General features: G+C 44.7%; 2 protein-coding genes across 9 annotated transcripts in view; one reads left to right on the top strand and one right to left on the bottom strand.

Moving 5' to 3' along the window:
• The window catches only part of TRMT44 (tRNA methyltransferase 44 homolog), a 33,340-nt gene extending 28,520 nt beyond the window's left edge, over nt 1–4,820 (bottom strand). For 2 of the 4 annotated variants that reach the window (XR_007356503.2, XM_048848985.2), the window contains exon 1: nt 4,549–4,819. Coding sequence is in view for 2 of the 4 variants with exons in the window: in XM_048848985.2 (XP_048704942.2) it covers nt 4,549–4,750 (202 nt within the window). In the remaining 2 variants the exon portion in view is untranslated. Of the gene's footprint in view, nt 1–4,548 lie in introns of all 4 variants that reach the window. The other 2 variants (XM_048848986.2, XM_048848987.2) reach the window with 2 other exon arrangements.
• A 141-nt stretch (nt 4,821–4,961) lies between these two features.
• ACOX3 (acyl-CoA oxidase 3, pristanoyl) overlaps nt 4,962–14,273 on the top strand; it is a 58,690-nt gene continuing 49,378 nt past the window's right edge. For 3 of the 5 annotated variants that reach the window (XR_007356502.2, XM_048848983.2, XM_048848981.2), the window contains exons 1-2: nt 4,962–5,294; nt 12,365–12,549. Coding sequence is in view for 4 of the 5 variants with exons in the window: in XM_048848983.2 (XP_048704940.2) it covers nt 12,382–12,549 (168 nt within the window). In the remaining variant the exon portion in view is untranslated. Of the gene's footprint in view, nt 5,295–12,345; nt 12,550–14,273 lie in introns of those variants that run through there. The other 2 variants (XM_075128055.1, XM_048848984.2) reach the window with 2 other exon arrangements.

Raw genomic sequence — 14,273 nt, 5'->3', positions numbered from 1 at the left:
AGCTGTTGTAATGCAAAAGAGCAGGAAGATACCTATCAACCATTTTGTGAACTAACCTGTTCAAAACTGGAAAAAATACTACTATTATATTTCAACTGTAGTAATATCCAGATCCCCCACATAAAGACAAGGCCCTGCCCCAAAGGGAACCCGTTGGAGCTCCGAGCTGGCCTAGTGCACGGTTTCAGCTGAAGTTGTGTTTTCAGGACTGTGGAGCAAGGCAAGGGTTAAAGTAAGAGCGAGGGACCAAAAATCAGAGAAGAGCACTCTCTCTTCTCCACAACTTCAGCGAGCAATGCTCCCCTACACGACCACTCCCTCTCGGCTAGTGGAGTGAGAGCTCTCTCCTCTCATTTCCATCTACTTTTTAGCCTCTGACCTAATGCCCTGATCTTACAAATACTGACACATCTGACCAGTCCTATTAGCTCCAATACTCTTACTGAGAACATGAGCAAACTTATGCATGTGCCAAGTGTCTGAAGGATATGGGTCTAAGAAGACAAGTGGCATATAAATGGAGGGGGAAGGATAGATATCACATACAATTTTATATATAACTGGTTTGTTGTTTGTGATGATAAAACATTAATGTAAAAGCCAGATATTCCCATCTGCCCCTCAAATACCAACCCCAACAGCATCTGTCATACATTTCAGGTACAGGAGCCTTGTTTGGTTTTTGGTAAGTTAGCATTTCTTCTTTCTCTCAGAAGATAACTTCCTTCTGACGAAGGAAGTGGGCTGCTGTATTCTGCATCTGTAGCAATCACAACTGCCTTCTTGTGTTGAATTGCAAACAACGATCTTTGAGATTCTTTGCAAGGTAGGCAGTCAAAAACCTCACCAGTAAAATGAATCATCAGCAGCAGATGTACTTAGGATAGATAAATACTCAGCTCAGTGTCCAAAAAAAAAAAAAAAAAAGGTTTGAAAGGCACAATGCAGCACTTGGGCACTTAATTACACACATAGCACTGAGGAAGCATAACCACACAGCTCCCAAACTGTACTTTTTGTGGGCAAGGGTGGACAAAACTTTCACACACCATTTTTCCTTGTTAATGCAAGGATGGGAGATGTCAAATAATCTGGCTGTTGATTGAAATCTTGTTAACATATACTGTATAAGGCTGGCTTTAATTAACTTCCCTTTTTTGTCATCAAATGGTATGTCCTAGTGTTCTTAAACCTCACTCCTTGCTCTTAACACAACCTTCTAGGTACAAGCAGACAGCACACAAATAGCCAGATGATACTTCTGGATGACTTCGCATAGCAGAAAGCAAGTTCCTTAGTGTTATTTTCTAAAACAAAAGGAAACTGAGTAAAACCCAACCACCATCTTACTGGTCCAATGACATTTATAATCTTCAAATGATGTCAGGTAGAACACGGTCCCAAAACAGAGTCAATGGAGCTATGTTAGAATCATAGAATATCAGGGTTGGAAGGGACCTCAGGAGGTCATCTAGTCCAACCCCCTGCTCCAAGCAGGACCAATCCCCAATTTCTGCCCCAGATCCGTAAATGGCCCCCTCAAGGATTGAACTCACAACCCTGGGTTTAGCAGGCCAATGCTCAAACCACTGAGCCTTGCCTCCCCCGCAGCCAATGCTCAAACCACTGAGCTGTCCCTCCTCCCTATGTTGACTTACACCAGCTAAGGATCAGGCCCTGAAATGCCTGCACCATCTAGCTATCAAGTCTCATTTTCTAACATGAATTGTGTGCATACCAAGGTTAACTCCTACATAACTTTAAACAGTATTTCATTTAAACTTCCTATCAAGGAAAAACAAAGAGGAGGGCCACAAACCATAAATAGCATGACATAAACTAGTCCTCACATGCTATTGATTTTACCTCCCACATCTTCAATATATCCATATAGCCTCCTATAAAATAACCCTAAATTGCTTAATATGTTCCATATGGCATTGCTATAAAAGAATTATCACTGCTGTTATTGGTCTACATTGGCATTATTAATTTATAAAGGTAACCACAAAAGTATCCTCTAGCAAATATTTTGCTGTTGAATTTCTCCAACACCCTTCAGTTGGCAGCAATACAAAATAAGTCAGTATTTGTTTGTCCTTTTCTATTTATTTTCATCAAAACATACATTCCAACACAACAACATAGTCACAGGGCACCAAATAGGAAGTCAGGGCCTACGCTTACATTCCTTAGACCATCAAAATTCCTACTGATCTCAACAGCAGTTCTGTGTGAGCAAGGAATGGAGGATCAGGAAAAGGATATGACTAGTATGGACACATTTAGATAGCACTGCACTTTTGTACAGCACTGGATTTGGTAAGCATGACCTTAATAAACAAAATCCATCTTTACCCAGTCCCCTATCTGATGTGAGACTATATAAACCCATTCTAAACTGAATGTTCCGAAATCATTTTCTTTTCTTTTTTTGTAACATGTCTACCAAGCTATTCCGTATGGATGGAATCCCCTGGGAAAGTTTTAAAACAACCAGACACAGGGCTGTTGACTAATAAAAACATGAGATAAGTGATTTTTCTTTCCATCCTCAAAAAATTATTCAGAAGTACAATACACACGGTAAATGGTTTCAGAAAAGGTACTGAGTAAGAATTCCAAGACATTTGAGTATTTCAAGGCAGCTATCAGTGTTGGTGTCTTAGATCAGTTACTTTACTCGCTTTTGGATTTAGGTTCCTTTCCAAGGACCAGTATCAGAATTCAATCCACACCCTGCGTATTTCTTCAATGGGATTACACACAGGTGTAAAGATCCACTCTGAATGGATACACTGCAGGATCAGGGTCATAAAAAGTAAGATGGTCTGTACATAGAACACATTACTATATGTGTCTGTTCAGGAAAGCTTAAAATTCCATGCCAGGCAGGATTGCCAATTTTGGTTGGACGTATTTCTGGAGATTTCATCATATGACATCCTTTAAAGATTCATCTTTAATTCCTGGAGACTCCTGGCCAATCCTGGTGGATTGGCAACCCTAAATACCAGGATTATTAAGCAAAAGATAGTTTGAAAGAGACAGAGAGACCCCAGTTGCTTTGAAAAATCTTACAAGCCACGTCAGGTTCTACAGCTGCAGATGTCCTTTTTTAGTTCTATACTTTCAAAGGCTATTGTCAAGCTTTGTAAATCTACCATTACACCTACACTGCCAGCTGTGTTTTTGTTTGGCCTGTTTCTGTAGGAGCTCCAACCAGTCCCCCCACCATACTTCTACTTTCTTCTTAAAATAGACAAGCATTCTTTCAATATCCTCCTTGTTCACAAGAATGGAACAGACAGGCTAAATTTAGCAATAGTATAAAGCATGAGGCTGTGAAGAAATCTAGTAGAAGCTGGAATTTTCTCAGTGCTTCATTTTGGGTGGTAATAGGTTTTTCAAGATTAGAAGAGGAGCTGAAAAAATATGGTATTTTAAAGGCTGGATTCTAGTTTGAGGCTGTCAGTGTCCTTTAAAAGTGCACTTGGATCCAATATCAGGGTAACAGACATACCAAATTCAATAATAAATATTTAGGGTGGAATTTTCAAAATCTCCTGTTGACTTTCCATGTGAATTGGGTGCCTGCCTCTGTTAAGTGTTTTTGAAAATCCCATCTTTAGCATTTACATAGTGCTTTACTATACTTCTGTAGGTTGAAGGATGTGTTCGTTTGATTCACAGAGGCCTATTGATGGTCAGTATTTTGAAAATAGTATTTCAATGGAAGATATCGGAGGTATTCTTATTGTAGGTACTACTTTATCCACTCCCATAAGAAATGTGAGATTATGAAGAAAGATAATTAAGATTGGGAAGGTGCATTGGAGAGGAAAAACAGTGTCATTGCAATGAAACTAGACCACCCCTCAGCCCATTTATCTAAAAGGTTGATGTTCACATTTCAAAGTCAAATTCTCCTACTGCCCTCCCCGCAAAAAGGTAGTGTCTGAAGTATTTTACTAATATGTGTAAAGACAAAACAGTCAGACACACTCTGCTAGCACCTGTGGGAAATACCTTTCACTACCTTTCACCTGACACTGTTGACCTTGATACCATCACAGGAATTTCCAGGGTGACTTAATTCCATTGCTATCATCCTTTGCTTTGGGGTTCCAAAGAGGATGGAGCTAGGCTGTTCTCAGTGGTGGCAGATGACAGCACAAGAAGCAATGGTCTCAAGTTGCAGTGGGGGAGGTCTAGGTTGGATAGTATTGTTGGATAGTTGGATATTTCACTAGGAGGGTGGTGAAGCACTAGAATGGGTTACCTAGGGAGGTGGTGGAATCTCCTTCCTTAGAGGTTTTTGAGGCCCAGCTTCAAAGCCCTGGCTGGGATGATTTAGTTGGTGTTGGTCCTGGTTTGAGCAAGGGACTGGATGACCTCCTGAGGTCTCTTCCAACCCAGTCTTCTATGATTCTATGATCCCCTCTTGCTATGGGTCCAGGAGGCAGCTGAAATTTGCACATATGAAAGCCCCAGCTAGTTTCCACAACTCTGGCTCTGTGTTGTCATTCATCCCCTTTGTTAAATTACCTTTTATGACCATTTCTTTTCTTGGTGCAGTGGAACAATGGTGAAGGTGACTTTTAGGGAACAGAGTTCTGAGGACCACATCGAGGCCGAGAGCATCTGTCTCAGGCTGATTCTCTTTCCCAAGTTCTTTAATGAAGGCTGGCATTTCCCAATCCTCCTGAGCAATCATGCTAGAGAAATCACTCCAGAGAGCTTCCAGCATTGTGTGAGGAGGGACAGCCCCATCCCCAGCAGTCACTTGCCTCTCCTCTTCCCTCCCTTGCCCCCAGTCCCCAGTTATTCCCCTCCCATCCTCTGCCTTTGTCCCCTTCCCCCCATCCCCAGTCACCCCCCTCCCCCCACTCCCATCCCCTGTCCCCTTCCCCCCATCCCCAGTCACCCCCCTCCTCTCCGCTGCCCCCGTCCCCCCGCCCGGCCCGGCCCTGCGCCCAGCCACCGCCGGGGCGGGGACTCTCCTCTCCGCCTCGATGCGGGAGCCGCTCAGTCTCTTGTTCACCACCTGGGGTTTCTCCAGCCAGACGCTGACGGCGGCCCAGAAGCCCCGGGGCAGCAGCGCGGCGCTGTCCCGCAGCGCGATCGCCCCGGCCAGCAGCCCCATGTGCCCCGCCGCCAGCCCCGGCCCCGGCCCCAGCCCGGCCGGCGTCGCGGAGCGAGCGTGTCACCGGCGGCGGGGCGGAGGCGGGCGAGGCGCAGGCTTGTTCCGTCAGTTCCTGCGGCGAGGCAGGCTGGGGCGGCGGCCGCGGCAGGTAAGTGAGTGAGTGACGGACTCTCCGCCCCGGTGGCGGTCCCGTTGGCTGCCCCCTTCCCGGTGGCGGCGTCCTGGGGGGGTTCACCCCAGAGCCAGCCTGGCAGCGAAGGGGAGAAGCCAAAGGCAACAGCAGAAGTAGCTGATCCGCGCATAGGGCCATGGCGAGCTCTCCTCTGTGCCAGCCCTCCGGTGCCAGTGTCTGATTCCCTCGCTTCCCAGGGTCCCATTCACGGGACCCTTCTCCTCACCCACAGCCGGGGAGGGAGATAGGCCAGGTGGTGGCCGTGGGGCGGTGAAGTGTGATAGTCATTCCCCGCTGAAAGGGTCCCTCGTGGGTTGTAATCCATATATATAAAGGGTTCTCTAATAAAACCTTGACAGGTTGTTCAGTGTGTAGTTTACTCTTCCCTCTTTGTTGTTGCGTTTCTGGCTGGCTGGACAGCAGAGGGTCATTTCTGTACCGCGTTTTTAATTATTTCACGCTGATGGTTGTGCATTATACTGCAGGGGCCTTTCCCAAGGAGCATGTCGGGCTGCTGTGGTGGTATTGATAAGTGACAGTTCTTTCACTTTATGCCATTCCCTGAACGCCGATCGCTCACGAGTGTCTGGGCTGCATTATTTGTGCCTTGTTATTTCTCAGCAGTATATTGCAAATGGTTCTGTACTGATTTATCGGCAGCTATTATTATACAATTATGAATTTTCACTACTAAAAAGAGTTCCCCTGTGTGCCCCATTTTTAACTTGGCAGCTTTCCGTGAAACAGGTCCAGTTGTTTACAGTCACATCCACACACAAATCCCAAGATGTAAAGAAAGTCATGGAATTTTTAAAAAACACAAAAGGCCCGAGTTCTCCAAATGCTTACATATGAGCATTAATTTACTCAAATGCATCATCTCATTGAGCTACATGGAGCTACCATGTCAAGAAGTTACACACTTGCATCATTCATTGCAGGATTCTGATCTTGTTTTCCTCCTTGCTTCAGATCAGTCTAACCTGTATCCTTTGGTTTGAGGCTCTGACTTTCTGCCCAGTTCACCACCCCATGGACTTGCCCTTTTTTTTATTGCCTGAGTGTCAGAAAAATAGTTTGTTTATTTTTCTGCTTCAGCTCAAGTTCTTTTCCATTGCCTGTTACTTTCTGTTTCTCTTCTAAAGCCAGCTCCTCAGCATCTTCACTGCACCAGTGCCAGGCTGCTAACTCTCCTGTGTGTCTGAAGGATGGCACCCAGAAATTCTACCGCCCACTCCTCTTCCAAAACATTATCACCCACAACTGTGAAGCTGTGCTGTGGCATCATTCTAAGAGGATCAGGTTGTGGGGAAAGAGATGCTAAGGGGTTAAAAATAGAGAAGAGAGAGAAGTGGGAAAGGAGAAGAGTGAAACCATTATTGGTAAACTAAAGGGTCACTTGCTCCTTCGTCGTTTACGTAGGCCAGGGTATACACTCAGCCAGCCCCCTTGCCTCCTTCCCTCCCAGCTGGGTCCCACGCTCCACTCCAACCAGTCCCCCACCTCCAGCCGCATGATAACACAGGATGTCAGCCCACATGAACAAGTATGCAACCTTCTGGTAAGCTGTGAGTAGGTTGCAGTAGGAGGTAGCAGAGAACTTCCTCTGTCTACACCACCAAGTGGGCACTCCATGGGCCTGATTTTAGTGGAACTCAGGCTTTTCAGATTTTCACCCAGTAGGTTCTGCCCATTTTTGCATGCAGATTAATTTCTGGCATTTTTATGGCTCACTGCAAGCTGATTTTTATGCCTTTCCCATCTATCTCTTCCCCTCAATCAGCATGGCTTGAATTCCCCCCTCCTTCTACTCATATCTGGGATTACATTGGGAGGGTCCTCCCTCACTGTTCAGGTTTGAAACACAATATAAAAGAGCTGATTGCAAGAACAAGATCCTCAGCAGCCTGTAGGCTGGTGGATGAGGAGAGAAGGTGAGATCATAAGATGGGGAACAAAGACCAAAATTGATGTGTGTTTGAGGGGGGTGGGCCCCGGTGGTAACTTTTGTTTTTAAACAGTTTACCTAACAGCAGTTTGATTAACTCAAACTTTCATTGTAACAGGTTTCAGAGTAGTAGCCATGTTAGTCTGTATCTGCAAAAAGAAAAGGAGGACTTGTGGCACCTTAGAGACTAACAAATTTATTTGACCATAAGCTTTCGTGAGCTACAGGAATGCATCCGATGAGGTGAGCTGTAGCTCACGAAAGCTTATGCTCAAATAAATTTGTTAGTCTCTAAGGTGCCACAAGTCCTCCTTTTCTTTACATTGTAACAGTAATTCAAGATTGCTTTATGTTAACTCAAAAGGAGTTAATCCAAGATCAAGTTAATAAACGAGTTGGCCATGGGTCTCTGAGTAGAGATCAGGGTAGCGTTATCTCACAAACCAAAAGGATTCAAATTCATATAAATCTGATTATGTCGAGTCCCTGAAGCAGATCCTCAGCTGGTAATTATTAGCTCTGTTCCCTTCAATGGAGCTATGATAGTCTACACCAGCTGAGGATCTGCCCCCTCTCTGTGTGGGTGTACAATGGGATGAAAGAGCACTTGGGCCTAAATCAGCAGAGACATAGGTATTGCATCACCAAGCAATGGATCAGACCCTGCAGGGGCTCTTATCTGAGAGCAGGGGAACCCCGTTCAAATCCCTTCTCATTAGGGAGAGGAGGAACTGAACTGGGATCTCCCGCATCCTAGGGGACTACCCGAATAACTGGACTAAAGTTAGTAAGGAAGGTGGCCTCCTTCCCTCCCCCCAACCATTGTGTGTGCAGTTAGGCATGCTCAAAGGATGCCTATTGGATAAGGCCCCGCAGGCAAGGTAGGCCAGGCAACACCTATTTTCACTTGGTTTGAGAATCATGCTGGGGCTTAGGCATGAGAGACGTCCAGCTGCCTCTCTGGGGCAGAAACTTAGGGCCTCCATTTTTGCTGTATAAGGCTTTGTCTACACTATAGGTCCCTTAGGCACTTGTTTAGGCACTTACAGTTTAGGTGGAAGATAAGCAGGATTAATTTTGTGGATCGCAGTGGTACCTAAATATTTGAGTGAATCTGGACCATGACACTTCCTTCCTTTGCTCCCATGTTCCCCCTACTGGGTACAATTGCAGCAGCAGGACTGTGTAGGTCTAGAGGCACAAGCTATTTCAAAAGGGGTGGAGAATAAGATGCAGCTGGCAGGTTGCAGGGAGAGTGTGTCCTGCACCCTGTGGAAAGGTGTAACAGCGGAGGCACTCTGTGCATGCTTCCAGAGATTCTCCAGTGCACCCCATGGTATCTCTGTAGGGCATAATTGAGCTATATGGCCCTGATCCTGCAACTAAATCTTCACACCCCCATGGAGTCCTGTTAAATTCAGTGGTACTCCGCACAGGCACAGATTTCTGCCTGTACAGATCCAGCTGCAGGATGGAGACCTCTATCAGCAGGATTCTGCAATATTTGGGAGGGGTTCCAAATGCCGCAGTATAAATGTTATTCCTTTTAAAACAAACTCTCATTGACTAGACAGTGCACTTTTAAACAAAAGCTGAGTTTGAATTCTAGACCCTGTATTTTGTCATTAAGTGTCTCCGATGAGTAATTTATATGTGGACTATGAGCATAGCGTAAGGTCAGAGGGAGGGTGAATTCCATGTTTGCTTACAAAATGATAATAATATGAACACCTTTGGAGCGATTTATTTGTGAAATTCCTCGCTGGGGAGCAGAAGTCAGTAAAGACCTGAAAACCATGGAGAGAGCTATTTGTTTATTTAAGGATTTACAACGCCACCTGTTGCCTCCACATCTAGGTGCATCAATTAAAGTAACATGAATACATATATTAGTCTGTCAAATGAAAGACATGGTAACAAAACCTCTGTGCTCAGCCAAAGGTTACACTGCCAGTCTGAACACATTAGTACATTGTAATCTACCTAGAAAATGGTAATATAAACAACAACAACAAAAGAAGCGTGCAGGGGAAGAGGTACATTCTTTGTCTAGGAAGTTTTTCAGTGTGTAACAAGAACCAGGAACTAGATAATTTAGAGAGGAGAATAGGGGAGCTTTCCTGGCTTCCCCCCTTCCAAGTCACTTGTTTAATGCATGTGATGTCGGGAGGAAGGGATAGCTCAGTGGTTTGAGCATTGGCCTGCTAAATCCAGGGTTCTGAGTTCAATCCCTGAGGGGGCCATTTAGGGATCTGGGGCAAAAATTGGTCCTGCTTTGAGCAGGGGGTTGGACTAGATGAACCTCCTAAGGTCCCTCCCAACCCTAATAATCTATGATTCTGTATTTCAGCCTAAAGGAAAATATTTGAGAAAAGTTACAAGCAGGTAGAAAAGAAGTGTTTTTCATGGAAATAGTGAAAGCAATGATTTAGATGAGAAGGTAACATTTTAACATAGCTGTCTGGATCCTGTGAGATGAACAATTTGTATTTGTAGGTATTTATTGAGACTTCTACCCACAGTTTGCTGGATCCAGGGCAATGTTAGAACACATCAATTTTAGTCCTTGGGTGGGGAGAGGTCTTCAGAAATTACAAAAAGGAGTTAGGCTTCTAAGTCATTGCAGCCTAAAAAGTCAGTATTTTGGGGAAAGTTTTAAGTGGCTGAAAATACAAGTTTAGAATGCAGTGGCTGTCCCTGCTGTCACGAGGGTATCCCTTTCACGGGGGGCTTAATCTAGTCTATTCTCAATGCAACTGTGTCTTGATACAATGGTTGCAGATGTTTTTTTGTTGTTGTTGTTGTTTTGTTTTTTGGTTTTTTACTGAAGATATGTCTTCACTGCAGAGTTAGCTTGGGTGATCAGCACCCAGGTTAGCCTGCCTTCAATGTGAACATCCACACTGCAAAGCCCTATCCAAGTTACTGTGTCCTCACTGGTACTGTGCCCCCCCCCCCCCCCCCCCAGCATGTGTTGGTAGGATATCTAGGGGCATCTCCCATGGTTCTTTGTGATGCAGTAAGAGGAGACGCTCTATGACTTTCACATTGCATTGTGGGGGGAAGGCATTGGAGGACTATCAGCACTCAAGTGGTTTAGCTTGAGGTCTCACTGCAAAGTGGGTGGGTTACTACCCGGAGTGAAAGTTTTACTCAGCTAGTCTGGATTGCATGAGGGCTTATGTGTGTGGATGGGAAGGGCCATAGAAGCAACACCCAAGTAAGAGCATGAGTTAACTCTGCAGTGAAGACATACCCTAAATAGCCTGTGGATGCAAAGGGCCGGGTAGTGATTCTGCCCTTCTCATTTATACCTGTGTACTGCAGAGTGATACCATGCTGATTTGGTAGTATTTTACAGTCATTTTTACATGCATTTTACATAGGTGTACGGGATAACACAAGGGCAGATGACCTCAATGGAAGGGGAGGTCAGAGCTCCTGCCAGTTCCCCAAAGTTCTGTCTCCCTGCCAACATCACTTCTGTCTAGTTTGGCTTCAGTGTGATCCTTGGCTTCCTGGCACTCATTGGTCACTTTGGTGATACGGCGAGAATAAAATGTTTGGTTATAAAGTGCTGACTGACAAATGCCCTTTGGAATAGTTCGTTTGAACATTAACTGGCAAGTCAGGGAAGAAAAGAAATGCTTTCATCTCCTGCATTTTACGCTTTGTTTTTTTTTGCATGTGTGGAGATGCTTTGATATTTTATTACAGTGTTTCATTTGGGAGCGAGCTAATCTTTTTACTGATGTTTAAATCACAGCACTTTCTTCTGCTGCTCCTTTTATCTAAATCTTCCTTTTATCTAGTTTTATTAATATGCATAAATTATATTTTTTTCACATTGCTCAGTTCACATTTTAATAAGAGTGTATAAGCCATTTGTATCTGATCAAAAACAGTTATTTAACTTGTACTAAATCAGTTAAGTTAGAAAAAGAGAAGGCCAGTCTTAACAGTTGAGTCTGTAGTCCCTGTCCCTTCTGAATGATTATGTATGGATTTAATGAAGAATTTTGTGATGGGATGCACTCACCTCTCAGAAGTTACTTCTGTGAGCTGGGTGTGGGGCCGCCATCTTCTTTTTCTCCAGGCACCCCTGTGGGCAGCCAACCTCACTAGGTAGATCTTCAGTGGCTCAGCCCTCCAGTCAAGTCAAACACAGTCAGTAGGCATGAATGAACCCCTTCCGGGGTAACAAAGACCCAACAAGAACTATTGCTGCACCCTTGTTGTGTCTTCAGCTCCCTTTCTGGGCTCCGTTCTCAGACCCTTCTGGGCTAACTGTAAGTCCTTCCCTGCCCTGTTAGAGAGCACCGCCCCCAGGGTTGTCTCCCTGGAGCCTCTTTGTCTTCACCAGTTATCTCTGCATCAACTCTCCAGACAGGTCATCTCAAGGTTTGGGGTTTCTGTTTTTGGGGGATTTTGAGGGGGGGAAGAGGGGTGCAGTAACCAAGAGTCCACCAAACAGAGTCTTTCAGCCCTAGCCCTGTCCCTGAGCCCTTAACTTCCAGCCCTTTGTTTGGCCTTCTAAATAAGCCTTATCCCCTTCTCAGGGCTTGGGCCATTTCCCCTTTAGCTGATGGGGGTACTTGGGCCCACCCACTATGCCAGGCCCCAACCCAGAGACCCTATAAATAGGAGCAATGTGCTGCTTCGTTTACTTGGTTGCTCCTGAACCAAGCCTTTTTACCTCTGCCTATTACTTTAGGACTACAGCTCTCAGCTCCTCTTGCTCACAGATTTAGCTAATGCAGCCTGTCCAGCTCCCTTTGGCTAGGGCAGAGTACCCTTCCATGTCCCTCTGGCCCTAGCCAGGAATTGAGCTGCTAAGCCCCTGCAGCTCCTTTTAACAGAGCCTACTGGGGTCTGATTGGCTGCTTCGAATGAGGCCTCTCTAAGAAGACCTGAGACCCACCTTTGCTGCTCTTCTTTTGTGGCAGGGTGTAGTAGGGCCCTGGGGCCTCAAAGGATGAGGTACATACTGACACACTCTTTAATTCCCTTTTTTATCCACTGATAAAAGTACTTGTGGGGAAAAAATAGACATTTTCAGTGTTTTAGTTCATTGGAGATATGTTCTTGTTGGATGCAGAAGTGTTTAAATTCAAGATGGCATCGACTAGTGATCTGAAAGAAGCCACTTGCCACCAAAGTTCTTGGGACATGTTGCTACCAGATTTCCCTGAGGGGCCACTTTGTGAGTACCGTAAGAGGGCTTCCTTCAGCTGGAAGGAGATGGCAGTGTATATAGATGAAGAAGATCTCATCCAATTCAAGGTAAGTTTTGTTCTTGTTTTTTTCCAAGGATTGCTATGTTGTCTGGGGAAAGTGAGGGTATTTTTGAAGGGGAGGGCATAAGTTGAAGTAATAAGTGAGGGGTCAGTGTTGAGGAGAGAGGCATTGGAGGACTATCAGCACTCAAGTGGTTTACCATTTTTATGTAGTCACTTTTTAGAGTAGAACTGACTTCTAAATAATACTTCTTTCAATGCACTGATCAAATATCATTTTTTTTTATTTAACTACTAATGATGAATATAGGGAAGCAATACTAAATTACAGCAGACACCAAATTAAAGTCTCCATTTCCAATTAACAAAGCAGTGGCCTACTATATTTGCGTAAGACCCTATCCAGATGGAATCTGTAGTTCTGCCTGCGCTGACTCAAGAGCAGGAGTACCAGCCGCAGGGCAGGCTGTTAGGAGACCGGGCACAAATCCCAAATGGTGAGTTCTATGCTTTGGCCAGGTCTACCCTGTATACACCCCTGACTGACATAGTTATACTGACCTTACCTGCCGTGTAGACAGCACTACATCGACGGAAGAGCTTCTTCTGTCCACATGGCTACCACGTCTCGGGGAGGTGGATTAACTGCGCCAACAGGAGAAGTTTTCCCGTCGGCATAGGAGCATCTTTACTTTAGCATGACAGCAGCACAGGTGCAGCTGTCCTGATGCAGCATTTTAAATGTAGACCTGCCCTTAGATTGCACCACCTGTTATCATGTGGACACTCTTCAGGCACTATAAAAAGCATTAACATAGAGTCAGTCCCTTTGGGTACTCTGATCGATCGCAGCCCCCAGGTGATCATATTTTTGAGATAGATTATCCCTTCACCAAGAATCACAGCAATATTAAGGTTACCCCCATGTCACTTACCCCAAGTCAGTTGCGCTTTAGATCTCACACCAAAGACCACGCTTGTAGCCAATCCTCGCTGGTAAATGCTAATAAATATTTATTAAATAGGAAAAGGAAACAAGAGAGTTATTTATAAGGTTAAAACAGGTAAACATATATACACAAATGAGTTACAATTTTAAGTTTCAAAAGATAATAGAAGCTGCTATAATAAAAAAGTTGTATATGTCCTTTAGGGCTAACCCAGACTAAACATCTGGGGGTTTCTTGCTTATGTTAGAAAACCCTTTCCTCCTCCCAACCCCCAGAATCCAAGCAGGGATAGTTAGGAGTTTTTATCCCCTCTTGCTGTATGCCCTGAGCTGCAAGCTGCCCTGATGGGAGGAATCCACTTGCATGACTCATCTTCACATGGAGGAGGGCAGAACAAACGTCTTTTGTCCTCTTTAATGTCCCACAATAGTGCGTCTGGTGCTGATAGACCTTTCCTGTTGGACAGGACTTAACGTCTTCTATTGAAGATCAGCACTTCACCCTAGTTAATGTCTCTCTCCTGTTTGGTGAGTCAGAGAGGCTCACAATACAACCACTCAAATATTACCATACAATATGGGAACAGATGTTATAAGTGAGATTAATACATGCAACAAATCAAGTCACAAGCATTCAATGAAGTCTAAACACTTTCTTAGAACCAATTTTAACAATACTTACAAACAGGCAAGCCAGACTGATACCAGCTATATATTTGCCAGTATTCACTTGAGATGTGGGGACTTTGGCTTGAGCTGGCACCTGGTCTGCTAGCATCACAAAAATATCTCTGGGCTTTAGATACACAAACCTTAAAAGA

This window comes from Caretta caretta, chromosome 4, assembly GCF_965140235.1.
Source record: "Caretta caretta isolate rCarCar2 chromosome 4, rCarCar1.hap1, whole genome shotgun sequence".
In the NCBI taxonomy this organism is placed as follows: domain Eukaryota; kingdom Metazoa; phylum Chordata; order Testudines; family Cheloniidae; genus Caretta; species Caretta caretta.
Note: the sequence above shows the minus strand (reverse complement) of the source record. Positions and strands in the feature narration are given on the sequence as shown.